Below are 22,023 nucleotides of genomic sequence, written 5' to 3'. Positions count from 1 at the left end.
GATAATTAGATTACTAACTAAACCAAAAACATGGTATTTGACTTGAGACTAATAAAACAGCTGGGGAAGTGGAAAATCTTGTTATGTATAGACCGGAAACGGTCACGTACATAACTATATCCGACTTGACGTGCGGATGCAAAAAGCCACGTCCACTTAAAGTCCTCTACAATGAATGAACATTTACCTTCCCATAAAAAAAAAAAGTCGAATCATTTTTTTTTCCTTCTCTTTAATTTCACAGTGTTAGATTTGAAATTGCATGTATTACCAGAACACTTAACATGATCACTTTTTATAACAGGTAGCACTTTATAATCGTTAACAGCTATAATGATTAATTGGTTCGTTTCCACTATCCAAAATTGAATCTACTGTAATGTGACTTTTTCATAAAGTACACATTTTATTTCAAAGTAGTTTGCTGAATGTGTTAAAATAATTCCCATATAGCGAGAGCCTTTCACTGAGACAGAGTACAGCTTTATTAAAGTCAAACTTCAGGCATGTCTGAACTCTTCAAACTTAACTTTAGAATGAAAAAGGACAGATTCAATATTCTCAAATAAAGACAGTCATGTACAAAAAGAGTGTCGTCTCAACAGTCACACACATTTAGAAGCAGAATTGTACAGGCAAAAAAATAAAAAATAAAGAGCACGCCACAGTAACATGATTCTATGCCAGATCAATGCAAACTATTTACAAGTTCTTCGACAATATGCAGTAACACAGGTCAACAGTAATCAACATGGTATTTTGTGTTCATCCACGTTTTGAAAGCAACACCAAGAGCGATAGATATGACCCCAGTTAGAGTTACTGCAAGTAATTTTACCACAAGTAAAAAGAGATGAGTGCTTATGAAGGTGAATTATTTATTGATGTATTCAAACACTATTTCTGCTTGGACGGCATGTCAATCAAAGGAGACAGCCAGCGACATTGCAAAGACAAAAGACGTCACAGTGAAAGGAAACATACCCGTGAACTTACAGCGGGAGGGAGGAGCGGGGGTTCCATCCTAAATTTAAGTGTATACAAATAAAAGAATAATAATCCCGGACACTTATTTAAGGGTCACTTAAATGAGCAAACATGCTTTCTCTTTAATAACAAATGAGATAAAAAAGACACGTATACATAAAAAAAACACATTTTAAAGGGAATGAAATGATCGATGCTTGGAGACTTAAATGAGGCAGACGTAATACTGCTGCTGGATCAGCTGGAAGGGGCAGGAGAGGACAAAAAAAAGATAAAATAAAGGCTGTCACACAAACTGTGCAAGAAAAAAAAAGGAACAGTAAAGACATAACTCGATAGGCTTTTAACAGGAGTTTCCAACTGAAGTGGATTAGACCAGTGTGTGTTGTTTGGAATTCTGCATTCATCTGAACAGGCACCTCGACAAGAAAAGAGCAGCTCCATAATCACAAGTCGGACATGTTTTATGAAGCCACAAACAAAGCCGGTGGTCTGTTAATGACATGCGAGAGAAAAAAGGAGATACAATAAATAATTAAGAAGTGGAGAAAATTCAAGTTAGTAGGTAAAAGTGACGTAAAGATCCACCTTCTTGACACTGAACCCCTGATTCTTACTGCAACAAAACACATAAATGTGTCTGTGTGACTGAATGTGGAGAGTTTGGCAAATCAGACAGCAGCAATAAATCATCAAGTCTATTTTCTCCAGGACTCCACGAGTATAGAAAAAAAGATTCCTAAGCAGGCCAGTAATGACAGAATGACAAACAAAGAGCAGAGTGTGCACAAATGAAACATGAAATCCTGTGAAATAGACATTTAAGAACGATAGGCGATGATGAAGTGCCCGTTTATAATTTATGCATTATGTGCATATATTTAGCATATTAAAGTCCTGCTTTTTCTTTACTTCAGTGCTTCACTTTCTGTGTGCAGAGCGATGTATGTGCAGCGTGGCCCCGGAGGACGTGTCTGCATTCAACATGCATTTGTTCCTATTAAAGTGGCAACCGACTGAATGGGAAAGAGCGCAAATGAACCGGAATTTTTTTGGGGAAAAAAATGGCACAGTTTTACCCTGCAGTTTGACAACAGGCTTAAAAAAGAAAGAAAATAGTGATAGCCATCAAGGGCACAAAGATACAGTCATGTGACCGTGGTAGAATCACAAGCGATGGGCCGGGGCGTGATAACAGATAAACCTCCTTCACTCCAGGCTTCGAAACAAACAAAAATGCACAAAACCTGCTGTGAAACTGAAGCTTTACATTCCTATGTTGGACTGCTTTAATACACCATTTACAGTGAGTCACGATACAGGTGGATGAGCAGCGGCTGTCACCAAAGTGTGGAATCATTACACCCAATGTGAAAACAAACTTGTGTAATGACTAAATACAGATATATTGTGTAAAACTCCCCGTGTTTATTTTTTAAATCTTTATTTTTTTAGTTCTATTTTTGTCTCCTGCGGGACAACCATGGTGGAGAAGGGGAGACAAATTACTGCACTAGTGTTTGAAAAAGAAATTGGTATAAAATGTGGTGCAATAAATACACAAAGATTTGGATTTGACGGATGAGCTATTAAAAACACTGTACATAAGTTTGTATTTGTACATCAAACCGAACAGGACCGTTGTTGTACCACCACGTCTGTACATAAAGCCCGGCCCTGAGGATGTTCTCATGGTGGAAAAGGAAGAAGTGCGTCTCGAGGACACACTGAGCCGGGCCGCCAGTCATTCCTACTTGTGCCAAATGAAAGCAGCTTGTTTCGGCCACTTTTCTCAACAAAAAAAAAAAGAGAAAAAAAAGAAGAGTTTAAACACAGTTATAATTCCGACGTTACTACAAGAAGAGGTATCCATTTTGAAACACTTGTCAAATGTTCTTTTACTACACATTTCTGTATTTGTGTGATCTAACTAAATTGTGTAGTGACAAGCTGTGTAAAAGTGCTTTTCAGGAAAAGTTTGGCAAATAAAAGTTCAAATGAAATCAAAAGAAGTCACAGTACACAACGTTACTGAGACATACTGCGTCTGGGCAGTAGTCACTACAGCCAGAATCCAACTTAAGGCTGATCAACAATACTTTAAGACAGCACCAGTGATCACATGACCCTCCCCGCTCTACAATACAAATAACAACAATTGCAATCGGAGGAAAGGTTGATACAGAACTTGATCCGAAAAAAAAAAAGAGAAAAGAAAAGCAAATCAAATAAAAAGGGATCTGTCCCGTTGTTTAAGGAGTGAAAATAAAGGAGATTCCTAACGAACATAAAGGCAAGGCTCCGCCCTCCTGATCTTCACGTACTTTACAATATCGTGAGCCAATTTATGTACACAATGGCGAGTGAGACTGGTAATATGAAAAATCACGTACAAGTACTTCTGTAATGTCAGACCATTACGCTATATACCGTTATATTTAGCCTTAGTAGGACTATGTTCACAAGGAGGTCTGCACACCGAAACAAACAAACGTAATACGCCACTCACTGAGATGAAGTGAGAGAATCTGTCTGTAAACATTAACAAACATAGATACTGTATATAATTATATTCATCTATACTCATAAGTATATTAAAAAACATGTCTAAGGAAGGTTGGAATGTAGTGTGGTCCTGAAAAGAATTGCACAAAAATCGGTCATTCCCCTCCTCCCTTTTGAGAAGAGACAAATACGATCACGTCTGGAGCGACAATCGGCTGTGGAGGAGGACGAGGAGGAGGAGGAGGAAGGTCGGCTCGTGTGCCATCCTGTATGGGGAATGCCGACCGCCGCGTTACAGCAGGCCAACGAGGGGAGGAGCAGCGGAGATTGTCATCTCGACCTCATCCTACTGTCCCCCAAAACATTGTTCCAGGATCTGACGACGCGACGACGCGATTTCCACAGCTGCAGAAGAAAAACAAAACCAAAAAGTAGGGTGATGAGGTGGCGCTCTGGTCGGAGCAGAGCATTAGTGGCGTTTGTGGGGAAGAGAGAGGAGGGGAAAAAACAACACTCCGGTTGCTCTGCTCCCGCGACAAACGGCATCGAGGTGTTTGTCGGTGTCTTTTCGTGGCACTGGTTAAGAAAAAAAAACACTGTATTCCCTTTCGTCAGAGCGGGATCGGAGCCCAGGAGGCCTTACGGGGAATGAGGTATCGAGGGGAGCCGCGCCGTCACTCTGCCGGCTCCGGCTCCTCCTTGACGGCGGCGGGGCTCAGGGAGGATCGGCGCGGCTGGGCGGAGCCCGAGAGGGAGCCGAGGGGGCTGACGGGGTCGTGGCCAGAGCAGCAGGGGCGGCCTTCGAGGGCGGAGGAGGTGAGCGCCCCCGCCTCGTGATCCCGGCAGAAGGAGCTGGGGCAGAAGTCACAGAGGGACGAGGCCGGGGCGCCGCACAGGCTGCAGTCGTGCCACGGACATTCCCAGCGTCCTGCGGACAGACACGGGGGCCACGAGACGGTCAGGCTCAATAAAGCTTAGGGGTCATGAGACGGTCGACAAGAAAACAACAGCATGAATTCACGTTTTGTGTTTTTCTTCAAGCCGTCTGAGATTTCTGTTTTGGAATGTGTTAATTACGTGGTTGGTGAGGACAAATGTTTAGACCACCGGAGCACGACATTCAGTTCAATAGAAACAACGTTGTTGATTCAAGTATTATCATTGTTTCTTCAGAAGTCGATCCCTGAAGAAACCTCAGGGGCCAAAACCAAACTCAAATGTGAGAAGATGATCTAATATTTGCTTTGTTGCTTACTGATCATGTTTACACTCCGGTATTATTCAGAGAAAACAAGAACGCGGCCTACTGTCTCAGCTGAGATTGCAGGTTCTCGCACTCGCTCGGCGAGTCCTTACCGTATGGCGGCTTGGTGAGGTTGAGACACAGCAGGTGGTACGCCTTGGGACAGTCCTTCCTGTCGCACATCACCAGCTCGCCGCCCTCTCCGCAGCAGAAGCAGAAGTACTCGTGCGTCTGCTTGCCCTCGGGCCGCAGCTTCCGCTTCTTGGGCTTCAGCTTGGCGTTCCTGGCCTTCTCCTCCTTTTCCATCACCACGGCACTCTGGGGGGGGGTAAAACACGGTCACAAAGTGGTCATGGAGCGCGGCTCGGGAACGCGCCGGGGGGGGGGGTTCGCCTGGAGAGGCGCTCTCACCGTCGGCTGCACCCCGAGGAATCCGGAGCAGTTGTCGGATCCGCAGTGGCAGGACGACCTGCGGTTGCCCACGCAGTGCAGGTTGTAGTTGAACGTCAGCTCCGTGTCTGCGGGGAACACCACGCACCACATTTCACCAAACGGGGGACATCGCGGCGCGGGGCGGGCGCGTTACAGCGGAATGTGCTGGCGAGCCCCGTCCGTCCGTGCGTCCGTGAACTCACCGGCCTCGACGTCGCAAAGGGTGAAGAGTCCGATGCGAACGTCCCCGTTGACCGTCCACTTCTGGGTTTCACAGTTGGGTCGGCAGCTGTGGTTCATGAAGCGAGACGAGTTCCCTTTGGGGCCGGCGTCGATCACGCGGTCCTGCGAGGAAAGAAGGCGGACGTTTAAGGCCGGGGACGGGGGACGGGGGGGGAGAGGGGGGCAGTCTAAGGAGCGGAGAACAGCGTACGGCGGCGGCGTTACCTTGGTGAGGGTGAGCATGTAGAAGTCGGCCACGTGATTCTCGTGGGCGCGTTTGATCCGCTGCTGGCACTCCTCCGCGTCGATCACCTCCCCCACGTACTCCGTCACAAAGTCGCCCTGGGGGAGCCAACAGGTGCCGCATCATTAAAACTACTTCGATGATTATTTCCTTCCCTGGGCCCACTGTCCCACTTCAATGGCACATTTCTGCTGTCAAATGTCATGTAGTGAAGTACCAAACTGGCTCTTCATTAGAAAACGTGCGTTTTGGTGTCCCAATTTTGTCAATGATCCAAATTTTGACAATTTGATTAGAAGCAAGGAACTCATAGCATGTTGCAATTGGAAAATTGAAATAAAAATACACTATAGTCGACATCGCCTTGATTTTAGATCGTCAAATAAGGATCCAGGAACCAAACATTCTTAAAAATGTCTTTATACTGTAATCTAGAAGGACTGAAGAGCCTTAATTAGCCTCTGCATGTGTACAGACTGTAAAGCCTTCTGAGGCAAATTTGTAATTTGCAATTTTGGGCTATACAAAATAAAATGAATTGAATTAATATGAATTATTATTATTAGTGTGATGCCTGCATCATTTGACGCACATCATGACGTTTTGGACTTTTCTTTAAAAAGGCCCGAGCTCAGCACTCACCTTCCTGAGAGCCTGGTTGGTCTGGAGGCCCCAGCCGCGGCCGTCTGTCTTTATCACCTCCGTCTCTGCATACAGCCGCTTGGAGAAACACTGGTTCTCACAGCTGTCTCCTGCGGGACAAACCTGACAACGGCAAGACAAAAAAAACAAAAAAGATGAGGTGCCACTTCAGCAGATTTGTGTCACCGGTTTAAAAGCTCCACCACCGAGCTAATGAACGGGTATGCGCTCATACCTGCGGATGGCACTCGTACTGCAGCATGCGATTGAGACACTGAGAGTTGAGGCTGCAAGGGTGCTCGTCTGTCGGTCTGCAGTTGCATCGTTGGATTTCCGACAAGTCAGCGACGTGCACCTGCACCTTCCCCACTGGTTTGTTGGACTGATGCAAGAAGACACACAACGGAGAAGTAAAAAACACAGAACTTACGGAATACAGGGGGTAATTTGTCCAAAGCAGCATATTTAAAAGGACATCACCTTGATGATTTTGTAGGGCGGAGGTTTACGCGAGTTGCGTTCCTGCTCCAGAGCCTCCCTGCTCTCCCTCTGCGCCTTGAGCTCCTGAAACCGCCGGGCCGCTTCTTCAAGCGCTGAAACACACCAACAACATCTCACGGATTCACCCATGCTTCAAAAATAAATACAGAACGAGAATCCCAGCAGACTGGTCTCAAAGGTACGGTGGCGTGAGGGGAATTACCTTTCTTGAAAGTTTTGTTGATGTTGATCTGACCCGTGACAAAGTTCTTGTCGTTCTCCACGTAGGGGAAGACGCGGCCCTGGTTGATCCAGTAGTAGTCGTGGGACCCGAAGAAGAAGACGGGGAAGTCGCCGACGTCGTGGCGGAGGCTCTGAATGTTGGACGGCACCAGACGAGGGTTGCAGATCTCCGCTGGCCACCACCTGCGATGGAAGCGGGACGTGGAAAGGGGAGGATGAGGAAGAGTGTGCTGAAGAATGTTACGAACTCACTTGATTCTGGCAACAAACAAAGACATCAGGCCTTTTCCTTACATGGATGAGACATTATTTGTGTCCCCTACATCTAAAATATCACATCAAATCCTCTTTCAACGCACTAAACTCCTACAATAAGACATATATATATAGAGAGAGAGTAATATTCCATATTTTTATGGCTCTCAGCCCAAAGCCTGTTTGTTCCTACTGAAGACACATAGTTTTGCCTTTTGAAAGTCTCCGTACTATAAAGTTCCAGCACAGCGGCCCGGTGACCGGTGCTCCATGCGTACCTGTAGTTTCCCAGTTTGACCCAGACAATTTGTTTGTAGTGCGGTTTCTTCCCCGCCCTGCAATCGCTGCAGGACCACGCCCCCGCCGGCGTCTCCATCTCCAGACACTCCGGGTGGAAGGAAGCCGGACAAGTGTCGCAGCACAGCAACTTGCCTCCTACATTTGTAAGATGTATACGTGTGTGTGTGTGTGTGTGTGTGTGTGTGTGTGCATATGGTGGTGTGTGTGTGTGTGTGTGTGTGCGCATGCGTTGTGGGAAATGGGTATGCAAAGAGAGGAGGAGTGTATAATTAGGGGATGCACCTTAAAACCTGGACAAACTCTGAATCTCATTTGCAGACAAGCCAGTCAGAACTACATCTGAGCAAGTTTCTTAAATAATAAAATTGTTTTGTTTGAGTGGCGGCTCCACCGGTGTTGGATTAACAACCTGCCTGGGGCAGTTTTACATTGCACCAGTTACAGCATGTCTAGCAAACAGATTCAGAGCAATGTACCAAGACCAGTCCAAGGGGAACACATGCAGCAGCACAGGAATAAAAATCAGCCAGCGAGTTAACAATGAATCAGGGTTATACTTAAAAAAAGCAGGCATGCGGTCCTGCTAGTAAAGCAAACTTGTCCCATCACACGTCACGCATCCCGCACAGACCAGCTTGCATGGAATCATGGAGCTTATCGCTTTGCAATATGCAAAACCGCTTTACGCAACTTTGAAAGGACGGAAACTTGCTACTATTGTGCATGTGATCAGATCTCGTGCCGATTGAATATTCCATCCAAAGGCCGGTCAAACCTCAAGAAAATTAGGTGAGCAAAATTTGGTTCCGTCTGAGAATTTCAGTCGGAAAAATAACAGAAAAAAACGTACATTAAAGCATAAAAAGGTGTGAGGACTTCCAAATAAAAGGAACAAAAAAAAGCCCACAGTGCTGAAGCAGAGAAGCAGCACGTCCTCCAGCAGCGACAAGCTCCACAACCCCAAACAGGACCTGAACTAATCCACACACTAAGTCCTCAACGTTTGGTGACCAATTTTGTTTTTTTTGTTTTTTTTACATGTTGAAAATTAAAAAAAGATGTATTTAACTTGTTTGTAACAGCTTGTTGCAGCAATATAACCTGTTTGTTCATGCAAGGGCGGAATAATGTCACAATGGGCCTCGTGCGAGAACCACGCGCATCAATAGACTCGTTCTTGAATGGCACGTACGACTGATTTAAGAGATCTACTCACAAAAAACTATATTCAAAAGTCATTTGGTTATTCTGCCCGTCTCCACAGGCAGAAAAACACCCTCATAACCTACAATGAAAATAATAACGCTGTAATAGGAATATATCAATGAATAAATAGATGCATATCAAGAAGATAAAAGGAAAGAAAAATATATTATCTCTCGTCCATCTCTGTGAGATCATATTTTCTGTTTTTTGCATCTGCCGTCAGGTCAAACAATGTCTTCTCTAAATGGTGGTTCACTCTGGAGCTCATAAAGTACAATAATAATATTGCTGCGATGCACTAGGGACACACCAATCAGACTTTGGATCATCCTCAGTACAGATAACACATGCCTTGGGTTTGGGTCTCGGCCGATACCAAGTACCAATCCCATAATATGTAACAAATAAATATCACTGGGGCTTTTTATTAAAACAAAATAGTAATATATCTATAATAAATAATCCATCAGCAAATTGGTAAAAACAAAATCTTCTAAATTCTTTGGAAATACAAAGTTTGAACATTTTTACTGAATAAAAAAAAAAAAAAACATATTTCTGCATCAGCACTGCAATGATGACACATCACTGTCAGCTGTATAAATACTGTCGGAACTTTGTACTCTACAGCATATTAATAATGCTAAGTATGATTTTTTTTCCTAGCAGACAGTAGAACTCATAGTTTGTGTCCTGTTTCTCACATTTTCTTTCAGTTGTATTCATTTTGTTATTTACACATGTGCGTGTGCTACTTGTCTGCTCGGTAAATCTCACTTAGGAGAAAAGAAAAAACAGAAAGGGGTTCTTGCATGAGGCCCATTGTTTGCCGTTAATGTGTTAGTGAACTTGGCTGAGGTTACTTTGCGCCACTCTGCATTGAAATTAACTGCCTTTGTTTGTAACCAGTTAATTGACTTTGCACCTAAAGGCTTTGAAACAAAAAAAAAAGGGAAGGGGAGTTCGGGAGCAGGCACAACACAAACACAGACCAGTGGGACAAAAAGGAGAATAAAAACGGTTCAGTTACCTTTCCCAACATTCTTTTTGGTAGCTGACGAAGGAGAGGGAATCATAGGTAATTTCAACTCAGCACGATTTGACTCAGTCAGAAGGTAGTGGGACTTATGGGCATATGAACTTAATATGGTGTCAGTAAGGTCTTGCACTAACAGTCCTACACAAGACACACAGGAAGAGACGGGGGTGAGCCGGGGTCAGAACTCGAGATTACCCAAAATTCACAAATGAGAGAAAGAGCAAACACTCTCACACACACACACGCACACACGCACACACGCACACACACGCGAGCACACAAACACGCATACGGAACAAACAAGTGGCCGAACAGTGCACTCAACTTGGACCGGCAAAACATCGGATCTAAAATGGCCTAAAAGGGATTTAAGAAGAAAAGGAGAATCCTGTATTTTCTCCCTTGTCAACCATCCAGCGCTCTAAGCAGAGTGCAGTGTGACAGCCTGGATCAGTCACAGTGTTAGTATCGGGATGGAATACAAAACATTTCATGAAACACGTCATATTAACAGATTAAAGGCGAGGGGTGGCCGGCCAATGGCGTGTGCCGTAGCGAGAGCTTACCTCTGGCACACAGGAAGCACCAGCCCACGTTGATGGGGGAGGTGAGGAGGCCGTTCCGCTTGGCGCCGCCGTGGTTGCTGCAGATCATGATGTGATGGGTGAGCGCCACGCTGCCCGCCGCCACGCAGCTGTCCCCCGTGTGATAGGCCACTGGACAGCGAATGCAGCGCATCAGGCGACCTAGGTGGGGGGTGAGGGGGAGGGCGTCGAGGAGAGAAACGGCTCAGTTCAGCGGGCCCCATTACAAAAGTCATAATGTGATACAGACGCACACAAAAACATTGCCTCCCCATCACTGCACAGTTTCTAGAATGAATCAGGTCAGACTCCTTCACAGGTTTCAGCTGCAATTAAAGGATTGAGAAGGATCAAATCTGGCAGATAAAACAATGAAGGTCTTAGCTTTTTCAAATGTAACGCCCCCACCCACCCGACCTCCCGTTTGCTTCATTGCATTTGAGCGATGATCAAATGTGATCAGACAACACACATTCACACTTGGTCATTTGGACCAGCGGGTCCCAACGTGGGGTCTAAAAGGTCACATGGTAACTCTGGCTGGTTGTGAGGTAACTGATGGGGTTAAAAGAAAAAGTTCTGCAACACAGTCTCTGTCCTGCCACATAGAGGCCGCTGACTGCTAAAACACAGTAAACACATATACACTCACCGGCCACTTTATTAGGTACCCCATGCTAGTAACGGGTTGGACCCCCTTTTGCCTTCAGAACTGCCTCAATTCTTCGTGGCATAGATTCAACAAGGTGCTGGAAGCATTCCTCAGGGAGTTTGGTCCATATTGACATGATGGCATCACACAGTTGCCGCAGATTTGTCGGCTGCACATCCATGATGCGAATCTCCCGTTCCACCACATCCCAAAGATGCTCTATTGGATTGAGATCTGGTGATTGTGGAGGCCATTTGAGTACAGCGAACTCATTGTCAGGTTCAAGAAACCAGTCTGAGATGATTCCAGCTTTATGACATGGCGCATTATCCTGCTGAAAGTAGCCATCAGAAGTTGGGTACATTGTGGTCATAAAGGGATGGACATGGTCAGCAACAATACTCAGGTAGGCTGTGGCGTTGCAACGATGCTCAATTGGTACCAAGGGGCCCAAAGAGTGCCAAGAAAATATTCCCCACACCATGACACCACCACCACCAGCCTGAACCGTTGATACAAGGCAGGATGGATCCATGCTTTCATGTTGTAGACGCCAAATTCTGTATCCTACAGTGAACAGTCATTGACTGAATATAAATAACTTTATCTCCATCAAAATGTTAAAATATAACCACACTCTCCATACAAATACAAACTGCATTCATCCTGACTAGATGTGTCATGTAGACACATTTTTAAAACCAAGATACCTCAACTCGGTGCAACTCTTCCTCTTTTTTTTGCAGTTTAGTGTTCTTGCAGCAAACATAATGCATCATCATCTTAACCATTTCCAGGAAGATGACTTTTTTTCTCTTTTTTTTGCGCCTATTGGTGCAGCCCCTACATGCCACTCACTTAAAACAACCAATAGAGCATTTGAAGTTCCAAGTGAAACCAGATGTTTGTTGCAAGAATGTGTCACCAAGCGCTCTGCAGGATATGCAATGAAAGATTCATCAAGTCCTCTCTTTCTCAATCTGATTTTCCTCCAAAAAAAACACCCTTTTCTTCCTCTTGCACGTCTTCTCTCTCCCATATTCTAACAGGAAAGTTCCACCCATGGAATCCCTTCATCCTTTTTCTATTGCTATTGGTCAATGACATCCACAAACAAGCCTGACAGTTGTGTTTGTCATACACTCTTCCCCACAGCTTCCACTGCAGACTCAAAGAGGGACCTGAGAGGACACAAATCAGAGGCTGCTTCACCTTTACTGGCCCGCTGCAGGTCTCTCTCCAGGCAGCAGGTAGAGCAGCTGTGCTGAGGGCAGCAGAAGCCTCCGTCCGAACCTCCGCTTGTCCCCGGGAGCTTGCGGACGCAGTCCTCGTGGTAGTAGCAGCTGCACCCAGACACAGAGCAGCGCGTCACCTCCCGGCCCGCCGTTTTACAGCTGAAACAAGTATGATTGCCTGGAAGAAAAAAAGAAAAGAGAAAGTTATTGAACGGAAAGATGCGAACACTAAAGATACGACGGTAGAGATGGGGTAGGAGCCTTTTGATTATTCATGGTGAGTCACGTGGTGTCGAGTATAGCAACAGGGATAAATGCTTGAATGGAAGGAGAGGGGGTGACAGAGTTAGCTACGTAGAGCCACTGGATCTGGAGTTATTGAAGGCTAGTGCCCTCACAGGATGATCTCCATAAGCCTCTCGGTGACTACTTACAAGTTTCCTAAAGATGGTGTTACCAAATCCTCTCACCGTTCCTGCATTCCAGGCAGGTGAACCTGCCCTCGGGTGGGGCCGTCAGGCTTAGACAGTCCAGGTGGAACTGTCTGCCGCAGTCGCCTTCGCACACCAGCAAGCCCTCTCCGTACACCTCGCAGATCTAAACGCACACACACACACACGCACATGGCTCGTGTTAATGGTCAACTCGAGGCTGGTAGAGACAGCGGCGGTGAATCGGCAGCGGCGCTGACCTGGCAGACGGTGTCTCTCTTGCCGGCGCTGCCGTCCTGACGAGACAAGCCGGAGTCCACGGATTGGGTGTCTGAGGCGTCTGCGTCGGCCGCCGCCGGACTGTCGAGGCTCTTCCCGAATAAACCCTGCGACACGGAGAAGCGTTTTGTGTGAAGAAGTGGGACCAGATGTCGGCCCGCCCAGCAGCTGTTTGCAGAGTGTGGACAGCCACACTAGTGACAGATTTGGATTCGGGGCTTGGTCCATTCCCATCACAAGTTGTCTTTGTCTTGAGTGTACCTGTGGGTCGTTGAGGCCTCTGGAGTCGGAGTCAGAGGTGTCCCTGTACTGCGAAGACGCCATCTCCACGTCCGTCGACGCTCTGCTTCGCTTCTTCAGGGGTTTGCAGGCATCTGAGATCTCACTGGCTCCTTGAGGACGGCAAAAGAGAAGACGAACTTCACTCAACCATAAGGAGGATCCCACAGCAGACGTTTCAAAAGGCGCTGTGATGGAAGGATCCCTTACCTTTCTGTGAACCGGTCTTCAGCGTGGTCTCGGGAGCCATGTCAGCCTGTGGCGAGGTCAAAACGAGGCAGTTTCGGTCATTGTGGGGTTTGTTTTGATTCAGCTAGCAGGAAGTAAGTTTGGGGACATTTTTGTACCAAGCACAAGAATTTTTACTGAATCCTCTTTCTAGATTTAACAAACCTCTGTGCAGTTTATTATCTAATAAGTTTGAAAATCGTGACGCATGAGGAGTTTGCAGATGGTGCTTTCCATCCTCTCATTGGTACGTGAAATACGCCCCTTTTTAACACCGCTTGACATTTTGATCTTTCAGATCTAAAAGATGCGTGCAACGGATACCTGTTCTTTTTTGGTTTTCTTCTTCGGGATGGGGTCGTTGCCTCTTTCTGACTCAGACCTGCTCCGGACGGACCGCCGCTGCAGCTTCCTCTCCTGAGAACCTGGAGGACACGTGAAAGGAATAACATGTGTTATTCACTGTAAAAGATATCACATTTTGGTCAAAAACACACCGTGTCTGTGTATTACTGACCGTGGGGACTGCTGTGGTGGGAACCCGGAGAGGAGGTCTGCTGCATTCCTCCTTCCTCACTCCTCCGACTGGCGGGGGATTCTCTCCTCTCCTCTCCCTCTTCTTCCCCTTCCTCCCCGTCCTCTTCCTCCTCCTCATCCTCCTCCTCCTCCGGACTGGGCTCAGGTTTAGCTGTGACGTCCTCGGGCGAGCAGTATCCCAGGTCGGGCTGCCGGGCCTCCCTCGCAACTCTCTCCTCCTTTTCTTCCTCCTCTTCTTCTTCCTCCTCCTCCTCTTCCTCCTCCTCATCCTGCTCTTTTTTCGGAGACAGAGCGGCTTTTTTCTGCAGGAGAGGCCAGTCGCACTTTGTGATCTCCACGTTCAGCCTCTTCATGGTGATGGAGAGAGGCAGGAGCTTCCGGGCTGCCGCCGTCTTCCAGGCCCTGACAGGCGGCGGCGAACCCTGCCGCGTGTCGCCGGCGTCCGGCTTCGGGGAGTCCCCCTTCTGGTCCTTCTCTTCGTGCGGGGCCTTGGCGTTTGCGCCGTCGTCGGCGTTCGAAATGCTACACAGCCGGCGCGGTAGCTGCCGGCGTGGCGGCTGCTGCCGCGCCGGCTGCTCTTTCCCCGGCGACTTAACCCCGCCCTCCTCCTTCTTACCGACGGAGCCGCTGGAGCGCCGGTTTCGTTTCTCGGCGCGGATGGTGGGCTTCCTGCTGGACGGGCCTTCGATAGGGTCTGGGTCGACGTAGATGAAGGTGTAGTTGTCAATGCGCTCCTGTCGCGACATGGCGAAGGCGTCCTCGGCGTGGCCCACACCCACCTCCCACTGAGAGCGCTCCCGCTGAGGGATGGGCTTCAGGAGCTGGAGAAGAAAACAGGATTTAAATACCACAAAACTGATGAACTTTATTTCTGAATGGAACCTGATATTATCAATGTTAGCTTACCCAAATATGTACCGATACATGACGGTTTAAAAATGACAAAAAAAAACAAACAACATACATGGGATCATTAAGTTTTATCTACAGTTTGCTCAGATTTTCAATCTCACAACAATGCCTTAGCATGACTCGGTTTATTCGTGAATGCATGGGGGGGGGGAGGAAAAGAAAAGTAGAGATAAATGAGAACTAAGAAAATGCAGAAGGTCCCTAATAATATTTCTGATATAAGTGGAATTTAAGACCTAAATCCTCTCAAATATGCATGTAATAGATGTTGTTATTTCTAAAGATTAATATTAGGATTCAAAAGTCCAGTATCAATAGGTGACAAAGTGGACTCGTACTACTGAACGTTGACGTCACATCTGAGGAGACTCTGGTCTTTGTAGCGGTTCAGCCTGACAACGCTCCTTCGATGCCTCCGTACGTACTTTGTGTTTCTCCACAGGGTTGGTGGCCCTGCGCAGAGTCTCGGCCTGAAGGTCCTCGTACTGCTGCTTCCCCTGGTAGAGGACTATCCTCTTCTCGTGGATCCACGCCCGCTCAGCTACGCTGCCGAAGAACTGGACGTGGTACTCCCTGTGACCTGCGCGTTGACACACAGAGGAAGACGAGCCGCCGCGTTTTAACGCCTTCACGCGTACAAACGGTTGTGTTTCTTGTCGCTGGTGTGCACGTACCTCTGGTGTTGATGCGAGTGTGGACCTTCATCTGCGGGTCAGAGGAGACCATGCAGGGCCACCAGGGGTAGGTGCCCACCTTGGACCACACCAGATCTCCTATCACAAACTCCTTACAGAAGCCTGTCTCCTGGATCACTGACGGATGGTGGACCTTCGGAACCTAAAACGGGGGGGAAACAGCCGCGGATCACCGCCTGTTGGCCACAAGCTGCGGTGGGGATATGCAGGCAAAGACGGAGTCAAAGGGAGAACTTGCCTTCGCCGTCTTAGGTTCGACTTTGATCGCGGTTTTGGGAGGCTTCTCCGTCTGGGCCGGGGGCGTCTCTGTCTGCCGGGGCTGCACGTTGGGGTCCTCCGTCTGCTCCGTGGTGCCCTCCCGTGCCTGCTCCTGGCTCGGGTCCAGGTCCTGTTCCTGGACCGGCAGCTGCAGCCGCGCGCTCTTTTTCCTCTTCTCCTTCTTCCGCTCGTGTCGGCGCTGCATCGGAGTGGCTTCGTTCTTCTGAGACTCCTTCTGAATAGTAGAAAACAGAAAAACAAAGCGGCAGGCGATAAAACACCGCTTGACTTTTCTTTTTACATAAACGGCCGCTCAAAAACGGATCTCTGTGTCAGATGAGATCCACGAGTAAAAGAAAACCAAGATGCACCGAGTGTAACAATTCCATATGAATGAGACGGATTAGACTTGCATTTAGTTTGTGACAAAATTGCTCTGTTGTTCAATCTGCCTTGTCTGACATTGCCTCGTAATTTCTCTCCACGGTATGCTTGTGTTTGGAATTAGAGCACAAACGTGGAAATTGAAACAGCAACGTTTTAACCATTTAAGTCATTTTTCAAGGGAAAGGGGCAAACAATCAAGTTGGCCTTGTTATTTACAGATATTAATTAAAATAAATATGCAAAAAGCAAAACCATGTCGGGATATATTGTTGGATTTTTATCTTCTAAAAAAAAGCCATAACGGCATACGCTTACATTGATGAAGACTGTGAGATGTGGTTAAAAGCTTGTGAAGTTACCGTGGCCCGGAGTTATGAGGTTCCATTTAAACAAAACGTTTACGTGAAGAGGGACATCAGGGGCCTGTTTCAATAAGGAGGTTCAACCAACTCTGAGTTAAAACTTGAACTCTGAGTTGACTTACCCTGAGATGGGAAACTCTGAGTTTTCGGTTACAGAACAGCTGAAATGAGTTAGTTCAATCAACTCTGAGTTGACCTACTCTGAGTTAAGCGCGTGGACCACAACTATAAAAAGCCATTATCAATGGAGCGCAGATATTACGAGTCACCATGGCAACAGCGCCAGACAAAAAGAGGTCTTCATATTTTTCACCAGCAGAACTGGATGTGCTTATGCAAGCATATGGAGAGTACGAACATATATTTTTTTTTAAAAGCAACACGGCTGCAGCGGCGAAGGACAGAGAGTTAGCTTGGGAGAAAATAGCTGCTCGAGTCAATGCGTAAGTTTACATTTGAATTACTGTTATACAGTGTTGCGTGTAATTAATTTCTATGTAATCTAAAAACTTTAATTTAATTCCGTAATTTAAAGTAAAATCTGATGTAATTGCATTAAATGCTGCATAAACTATAAAGCAATTCTGTATAAAACAATAGTGGATTTAACATCAAATTTTAAAAGATATATTTTTTCAAGAATAATTCATGCAATTGTATAATGTTTATTTGAAAGCATTAAAAGTGCAGTTTCTTGTCTCTCCTTGTATTGTTCAAGTGGTTGAAGTTGATATGGGATTTAGAAAGTAATTAGTAATAAGTAGACCAATACTTTCTAGAGATAGTCATTATTACATTAATCTAATTACACTGTTGAAGAAGCCAGTTGTAGTTAGTAATATAAGTGACTTGCCCAACTGTTATAATATCAGAAGTGAAACTGGAAGAACAGTGTGTTATTCAACCTAATTTTAATTTTCATGTAGGTGCAATCTTGCACATTATTACTGTGGATGGACCTCCTGTTGACATAGTCCGCTTCATTTTCGGAAGGTGCAATGATGGGAATATGTGTGCCATCAATGCATCCAACCACATTCGGAAATCCTAAAAGGAATTCTATTATTAGTTTACTTCCAGGGGTCGCAGCAATATGCTCTTAACTGAACGTCATTTATCAGGTTAGCCTCATTTAAACCGATATATACATCACTGACCTGCAATCCTGTGAAACTCCTCTTTCATGGCTCTCACGGGTTTGTGCCCAGGAAACGGCACAAAAATTCGGAGAAAGCGCTTAAGAGCGAGGCACACTTTCCTTACAACTCTGCAAACAGTAGCCTTACTGATATGTTCTGCATCCCCAATGTTATACAGAAAACTACCATTTGCAAAGAAACGTAATGCAACGCAAAGCATCTGCTCGGATGTTAGAGCACGGCCGCGATGGCTGATGTTTCTGATGTAAGGATGGATGAGATTATGGATGTATCTTATTGACTGTAAAGAAAAACGGTACCGCTCAAATAAAAATGAATATGGATATGACAAAAAATCCACTCTGGGTCTCAAAATCCTCTCCCGACGTAAATGCAACTCCCTACGGATTAATGCAGCCTCTTCATCCACAGGATCGTCCATAAAAGGACATGCCATTTCATTCACTTGATTTGATGCGCTCTGCGTGACTGAAATGTGCGCAATGAATGAATACCGAAAGAATGAATGAGGTGATTAAATACCACTTCCTCTTTAAAAAAGGGGAGGAGACGAAATAAACTCTGGGTTTCCCGAAGAAAACCTGCTCCCGACCAGGTTAGGTTCACAGAGTAAGTTGCCATGGTAACTGACTCTGAGTATAAGTTACCTCTCTTTCTGAAACAGGCTTGACTTACTCTGCTTTCTCAGGTTTAACATACCTCCCATTCTGAAACAGAAAACTCAGAGTTTCCCTCATTTCAGGGTTAACATACTCAGAGTTTTCACTTAACCTCCTTTCTGAAACAGGCCCCAGGTTACAATCATTGCTATTATTATGGCGGATTTCCGAAAATGAGAAAAAAAGAATCCCATCAAAAATTCTCAGAATCCAATCTGACATCTTTACAGTGAAATAAAACAGAAAAATAGAGAATACTCTAACGTATTTTTCAATGAATAATCACATTAACAGTTTACTAAATTTGTTAGAAGATATGACAGCCAAACGTCACAGATAAAGATATGCATGCGTGTGTGTGTGTGTGTGTGTGTGTGTGTGTGTGTGTGTGTGTGTGTGTGTGTGTGTGTGTGTGTGTGTGTGTGTGTGTGTGTGTGTGTGTGTGTGTGTGTGTGTGTGTGTGTGTGTGTGTGTGTGTGTGTGTGTGTGTGTAACTTGCTCGGACATGCACACTACCTGCAGTTCCTGCAGCAGGTCTCCGCACAGCGCGGACTCAAACAGCTCCTTCCCGTTCTGATACGTCTTTATGATCTTCAGCTTGATCTCCGGAGAGCTGGTTTTCTTCAGCACCCCACCGGGGGTGTTGGACAGGCCGTGGGGGGGTTGAGAGGAAGGAGTGTTGTCCACAAGGGAGGGAGGGGGACTGGAGGAAGGCAGGATAAGCGGCGGAGGAGGGGGAAGAGTGTGGGTCATAATGTGAGGCGTATGGGGCAGGTGGTGCTGGGGGGGCGGGGGCGGCGGCGGGGGACTCTGCGGGTGAGCTTGGGTTTGTATGTGAGGCAGGTTCGAGTGGAAGTGGTGGGTGCCGTGGTGGAGTAGGTGGTGATGGGGGTGATGGTGGTGGAGGTGCGGGTGCAGAGGCGGGGACACGGGGGACAAAGGCCGCTCCTGGAGACCCGGGCCCCTCAGGACCGTCCCCTCCCCCGGCATGAGGACGTGGTCGCCGTAGCTCCGTATGGCCCCGTAGCCGTTGGCCGAGCCGTTGGGGAACTGCGAGTACATGGAGAACTTGGCCTGTGGCTCATACATGCCCAGGCCGGGCGGGTAGCCGTTGGAGACGTGAGACATGTCCTCCGACGCCGCCGGCGGGTAAGAGAACTCTGCATCCAGGGCAGCATCGTAGGAGGGACCACCATCCTCGCCGGGGTCACTGTCGCAGGTGCCTTCCTGTCTGATGTTGGCTGAGTCAATGAGCTGAGGGGGTTGCTGAATTGTATTTCCCATGATCCCTTGCATGAAAGAGAAGGAGAAATCCATTGTTGGGCTCCTGCATCCTTAACTGTCTTTTTCTTTGACTGGACCTGATGACAAAGATGTATGCAGTCAAAAGATCAAATCCTCATCACAGTTATCACACCAAAAAGGAAAAATACCTTGTTCAAGATCATCTCGTTTACCCTGTAAAAAGCCCTGAGAAATGACAGGACATGTAGCACCAGCTTTATTTTCTCTGCATGACCCTTTGAGGGCCCCTAACGACCCCCGTGGCTCCTGCCACTATGCATTATTTACGTATATATGGGATGCACAATTTGATCAGAAATGCCATATGGCCAACTATAATTGTCAAATCACAGGATAGCATTTGGATTGAAATACTTCCATCCTGCAGAGATGTCTTGGTCCACACATCATATTCTACAAACTCAAGGAGACGTCTTTGTTAGGTACTGAACAGAATTCACAAATCCGCTCTTTGCAGTACTGAGTCATTCAAATATCACACAATCTAATAGAATAGAATCTGGATTTGTACAGTAGAAGTTGACACAGGGGACCATGAGAAGGTGAAAGTGTAGGACCTGTGGCTCCGTGGTCAAAACACATCTGTATAACATACGGTTTACTTTAAGCTAAATAATGTAGCACCTGTTTTACCATTTCAGCTAACATGGCACTTTAGTGTTGCATATTTGCGAACACATTTGTATGTGGGGTTAAACAAAATAATTACAAATCATGGTGGCTGGGGCCTCCTGAGCAGTACCAGGCTGTGCCTGGTGGGTTATTTAGCTTGATGAAGTCAAAGCACACGTAGACCATCCTCAGAATACATATAGTACCTTATAATATTCTACCTCACAATACACTGAAGGAGTTAAAATAATCAGAGGAATAACTGAACCATATTCCGAGCACAACTGGCTAAAGTAAATCACTTTTTCTATGATAATAGACTAAATTATCCAATTATAATTTGTTGTTGTCAAATTTTCTAGAGCTCTGGTACATTTCCATAAACCTAATGAATACTCCATGCATTGACACACATCTGCAGATAGAACAGATGTTTAGTTAAAGCCCCGATGAACGCGCACGGGCTGCGCTGGACGTCAGGAGACCATGAGAGGACCACAAACTATTAACAAGTTTCCCCTCTCACAGCTATTAACAATGCGAGACATCATTAAGTGATTCTCTTTAACCAAACAAACAGCAGCCCCCCGCGCCTCCTGATCTTCACTCTTTGAGACGTCTGTCCTGATCGATCCATCGGGTGTAGAAGAGTTGACGCGTGAATAGACTCCACTGATCGCGGCGGGCAAAGGTGAATAACGGAGACGTAAACATCATTAAAAAGGTGTCACCTAACGGTCACGAGCTATCCGTAACGACGCGTGTCGGTATTTTGGGGCTCGTGTGTGATGTCGGGAACGTTAATGACGACTCACGGCCGGGCCAAGACGACCGCGCGCCCGGAAGAAAAATACATGTTTTTCTGAATGATCTAGCTTTCTGCGATGTTAGCCTGAAGCTAAGCTAGCTGCCATCGAGAGAGGCCAGTCTTTGTGGACCGTTTTAGCGGATATTAAACAACCACGACACGGGGGGGGGGGCACATTTGTCCGTTTGTTTTTCGGCACATACTAATAATTGTGTGTATAATTATTAGGTGTCCATTGCTGTGCACAACACATGGAAGAAAATGAAATGGGGGGGGGGGGGGGGGGGCTAACGTTGGCTAGGCTAACACTCCGTTGCCAACATGGCTGCCTTTGCCCCTTTAAATCAAATTGTCTGGCGTGATTGAACCTCCAGCAGCGGCGGTTTTGGTGGGAGATGTGCCCGAAAATAAGCTAGATACGTCCCCAAAACAAATGGTCCGAAGGACGGAGGCACCGAGAGAGAGAGAGGGGGGAGAGAGGGACAGAGAAGGGGGGGGGGGACAACAACATGCAGCAGCTATGGCATACACGCTTATCGCTAAAGATGAGAGCAAAGGAGCAGCACAGATTTAAGAGAGATGCATGAGAATATAAAGAAATATCAATACCTTCAGTGTGTCCCATTCTAAACACATACACCAGCCAGCAACGGTTCCTCGTATAATATATAAGGAGGGGGGGGACAAGAAAAAAAAATCCTGTTATATAGATAAAGCTCAGGCCTTTTTTCCTTTCTCGATTTAACGCAATTCTCAACAGAGAGGAGGAGGGGGTGTTACGCTATCTGCTCGCTGCCCAATCCCAAAGCTGGGCTCTTCTTCAGCGAAGACTGGAGAAACCC

The 22,023-nt window shown here is 46.4% G+C and overlaps 1 protein-coding gene across 4 annotated transcripts; it reads right to left on the bottom strand.

The window, feature by feature from the left end:
• Window positions 1-230: 230 nt before the first annotated feature.
• nsd3 (nuclear receptor binding SET domain protein 3) lies at window positions 231-21,930 on the bottom strand. Of its 4 annotated transcripts, none has more exons than XM_037483266.2 (24): window positions 21,791-21,930; window positions 18,973-19,817; window positions 15,869-16,123; window positions 15,610-15,772; window positions 15,361-15,515; window positions 14,004-14,844; window positions 13,811-13,911; window positions 13,469-13,514; window positions 13,241-13,371; window positions 12,961-13,086; window positions 12,740-12,866; window positions 12,247-12,447; window positions 10,365-10,544; window positions 9,790-9,936; window positions 7,532-7,688; window positions 6,979-7,181; window positions 6,756-6,868; window positions 6,511-6,657; window positions 6,276-6,398; window positions 5,615-5,731; window positions 5,371-5,512; window positions 5,147-5,253; window positions 4,849-5,053; window positions 231-4,420 (listed from the first exon to the last, which is right to left on the bottom strand). In XM_037483266.2, exons 2-24 carry the CDS (start codon window positions 19,771-19,773, stop codon window positions 4,167-4,169), a joined length of 4,842 nt encoding a protein of 1,613 aa, XP_037339163.2. In that variant the 5' UTR covers window positions 19,774-19,817; window positions 21,791-21,930; the 3' UTR covers window positions 231-4,166. The 4 variants fall into 4 exon arrangements, with proteins under 4 accessions (XP_037339163.2, XP_037339165.2, XP_037339164.2 ...); XM_037483268.2 differs by having other exon boundaries at window positions 9,790-9,813; XM_037483267.2 differs by having other exon boundaries at window positions 15,869-16,120.
• Between the last annotated feature and the right edge of the window lie 93 nt (window positions 21,931-22,023).

The sequence above is a fragment of the Pungitius pungitius genome, chromosome 5, assembly GCF_949316345.1.
Source record: "Pungitius pungitius chromosome 5, fPunPun2.1, whole genome shotgun sequence".
NCBI lineage: Eukaryota > Metazoa > Chordata > Actinopteri > Perciformes > Gasterosteidae > Pungitius > Pungitius pungitius.
The sequence above is the reverse complement of the archived record's forward strand: the minus strand, read 5'-3'. Positions and strand labels throughout refer to the sequence as shown.

What these genes read in the sequence shown, in the direction of transcription:
- nsd3 (XM_037483266.2), bottom strand. Translation starts at nt 19,773, where the DNA reads ATGGATTTCTCCTTCTCTTTCATGCAAGGGATCATGGGAAATACAATT. An exon ending in CCTGCAGCGGGCCAGTAAAG is followed by an intron (nt 10,545 to 12,246) that starts GTGAAGCAGCCT and finishes CCCCCCACCTAG; the next exon opens with GTCGCCTGATGCGCTGCATT. An exon ending in ACATGCTCACCCTCACCAAG is followed by an intron (nt 5,513 to 5,614) that starts GTAACGCCGCCG and finishes CTTTCCTCGCAG; the next exon opens with GACCGCGTGATCGACGCCGG.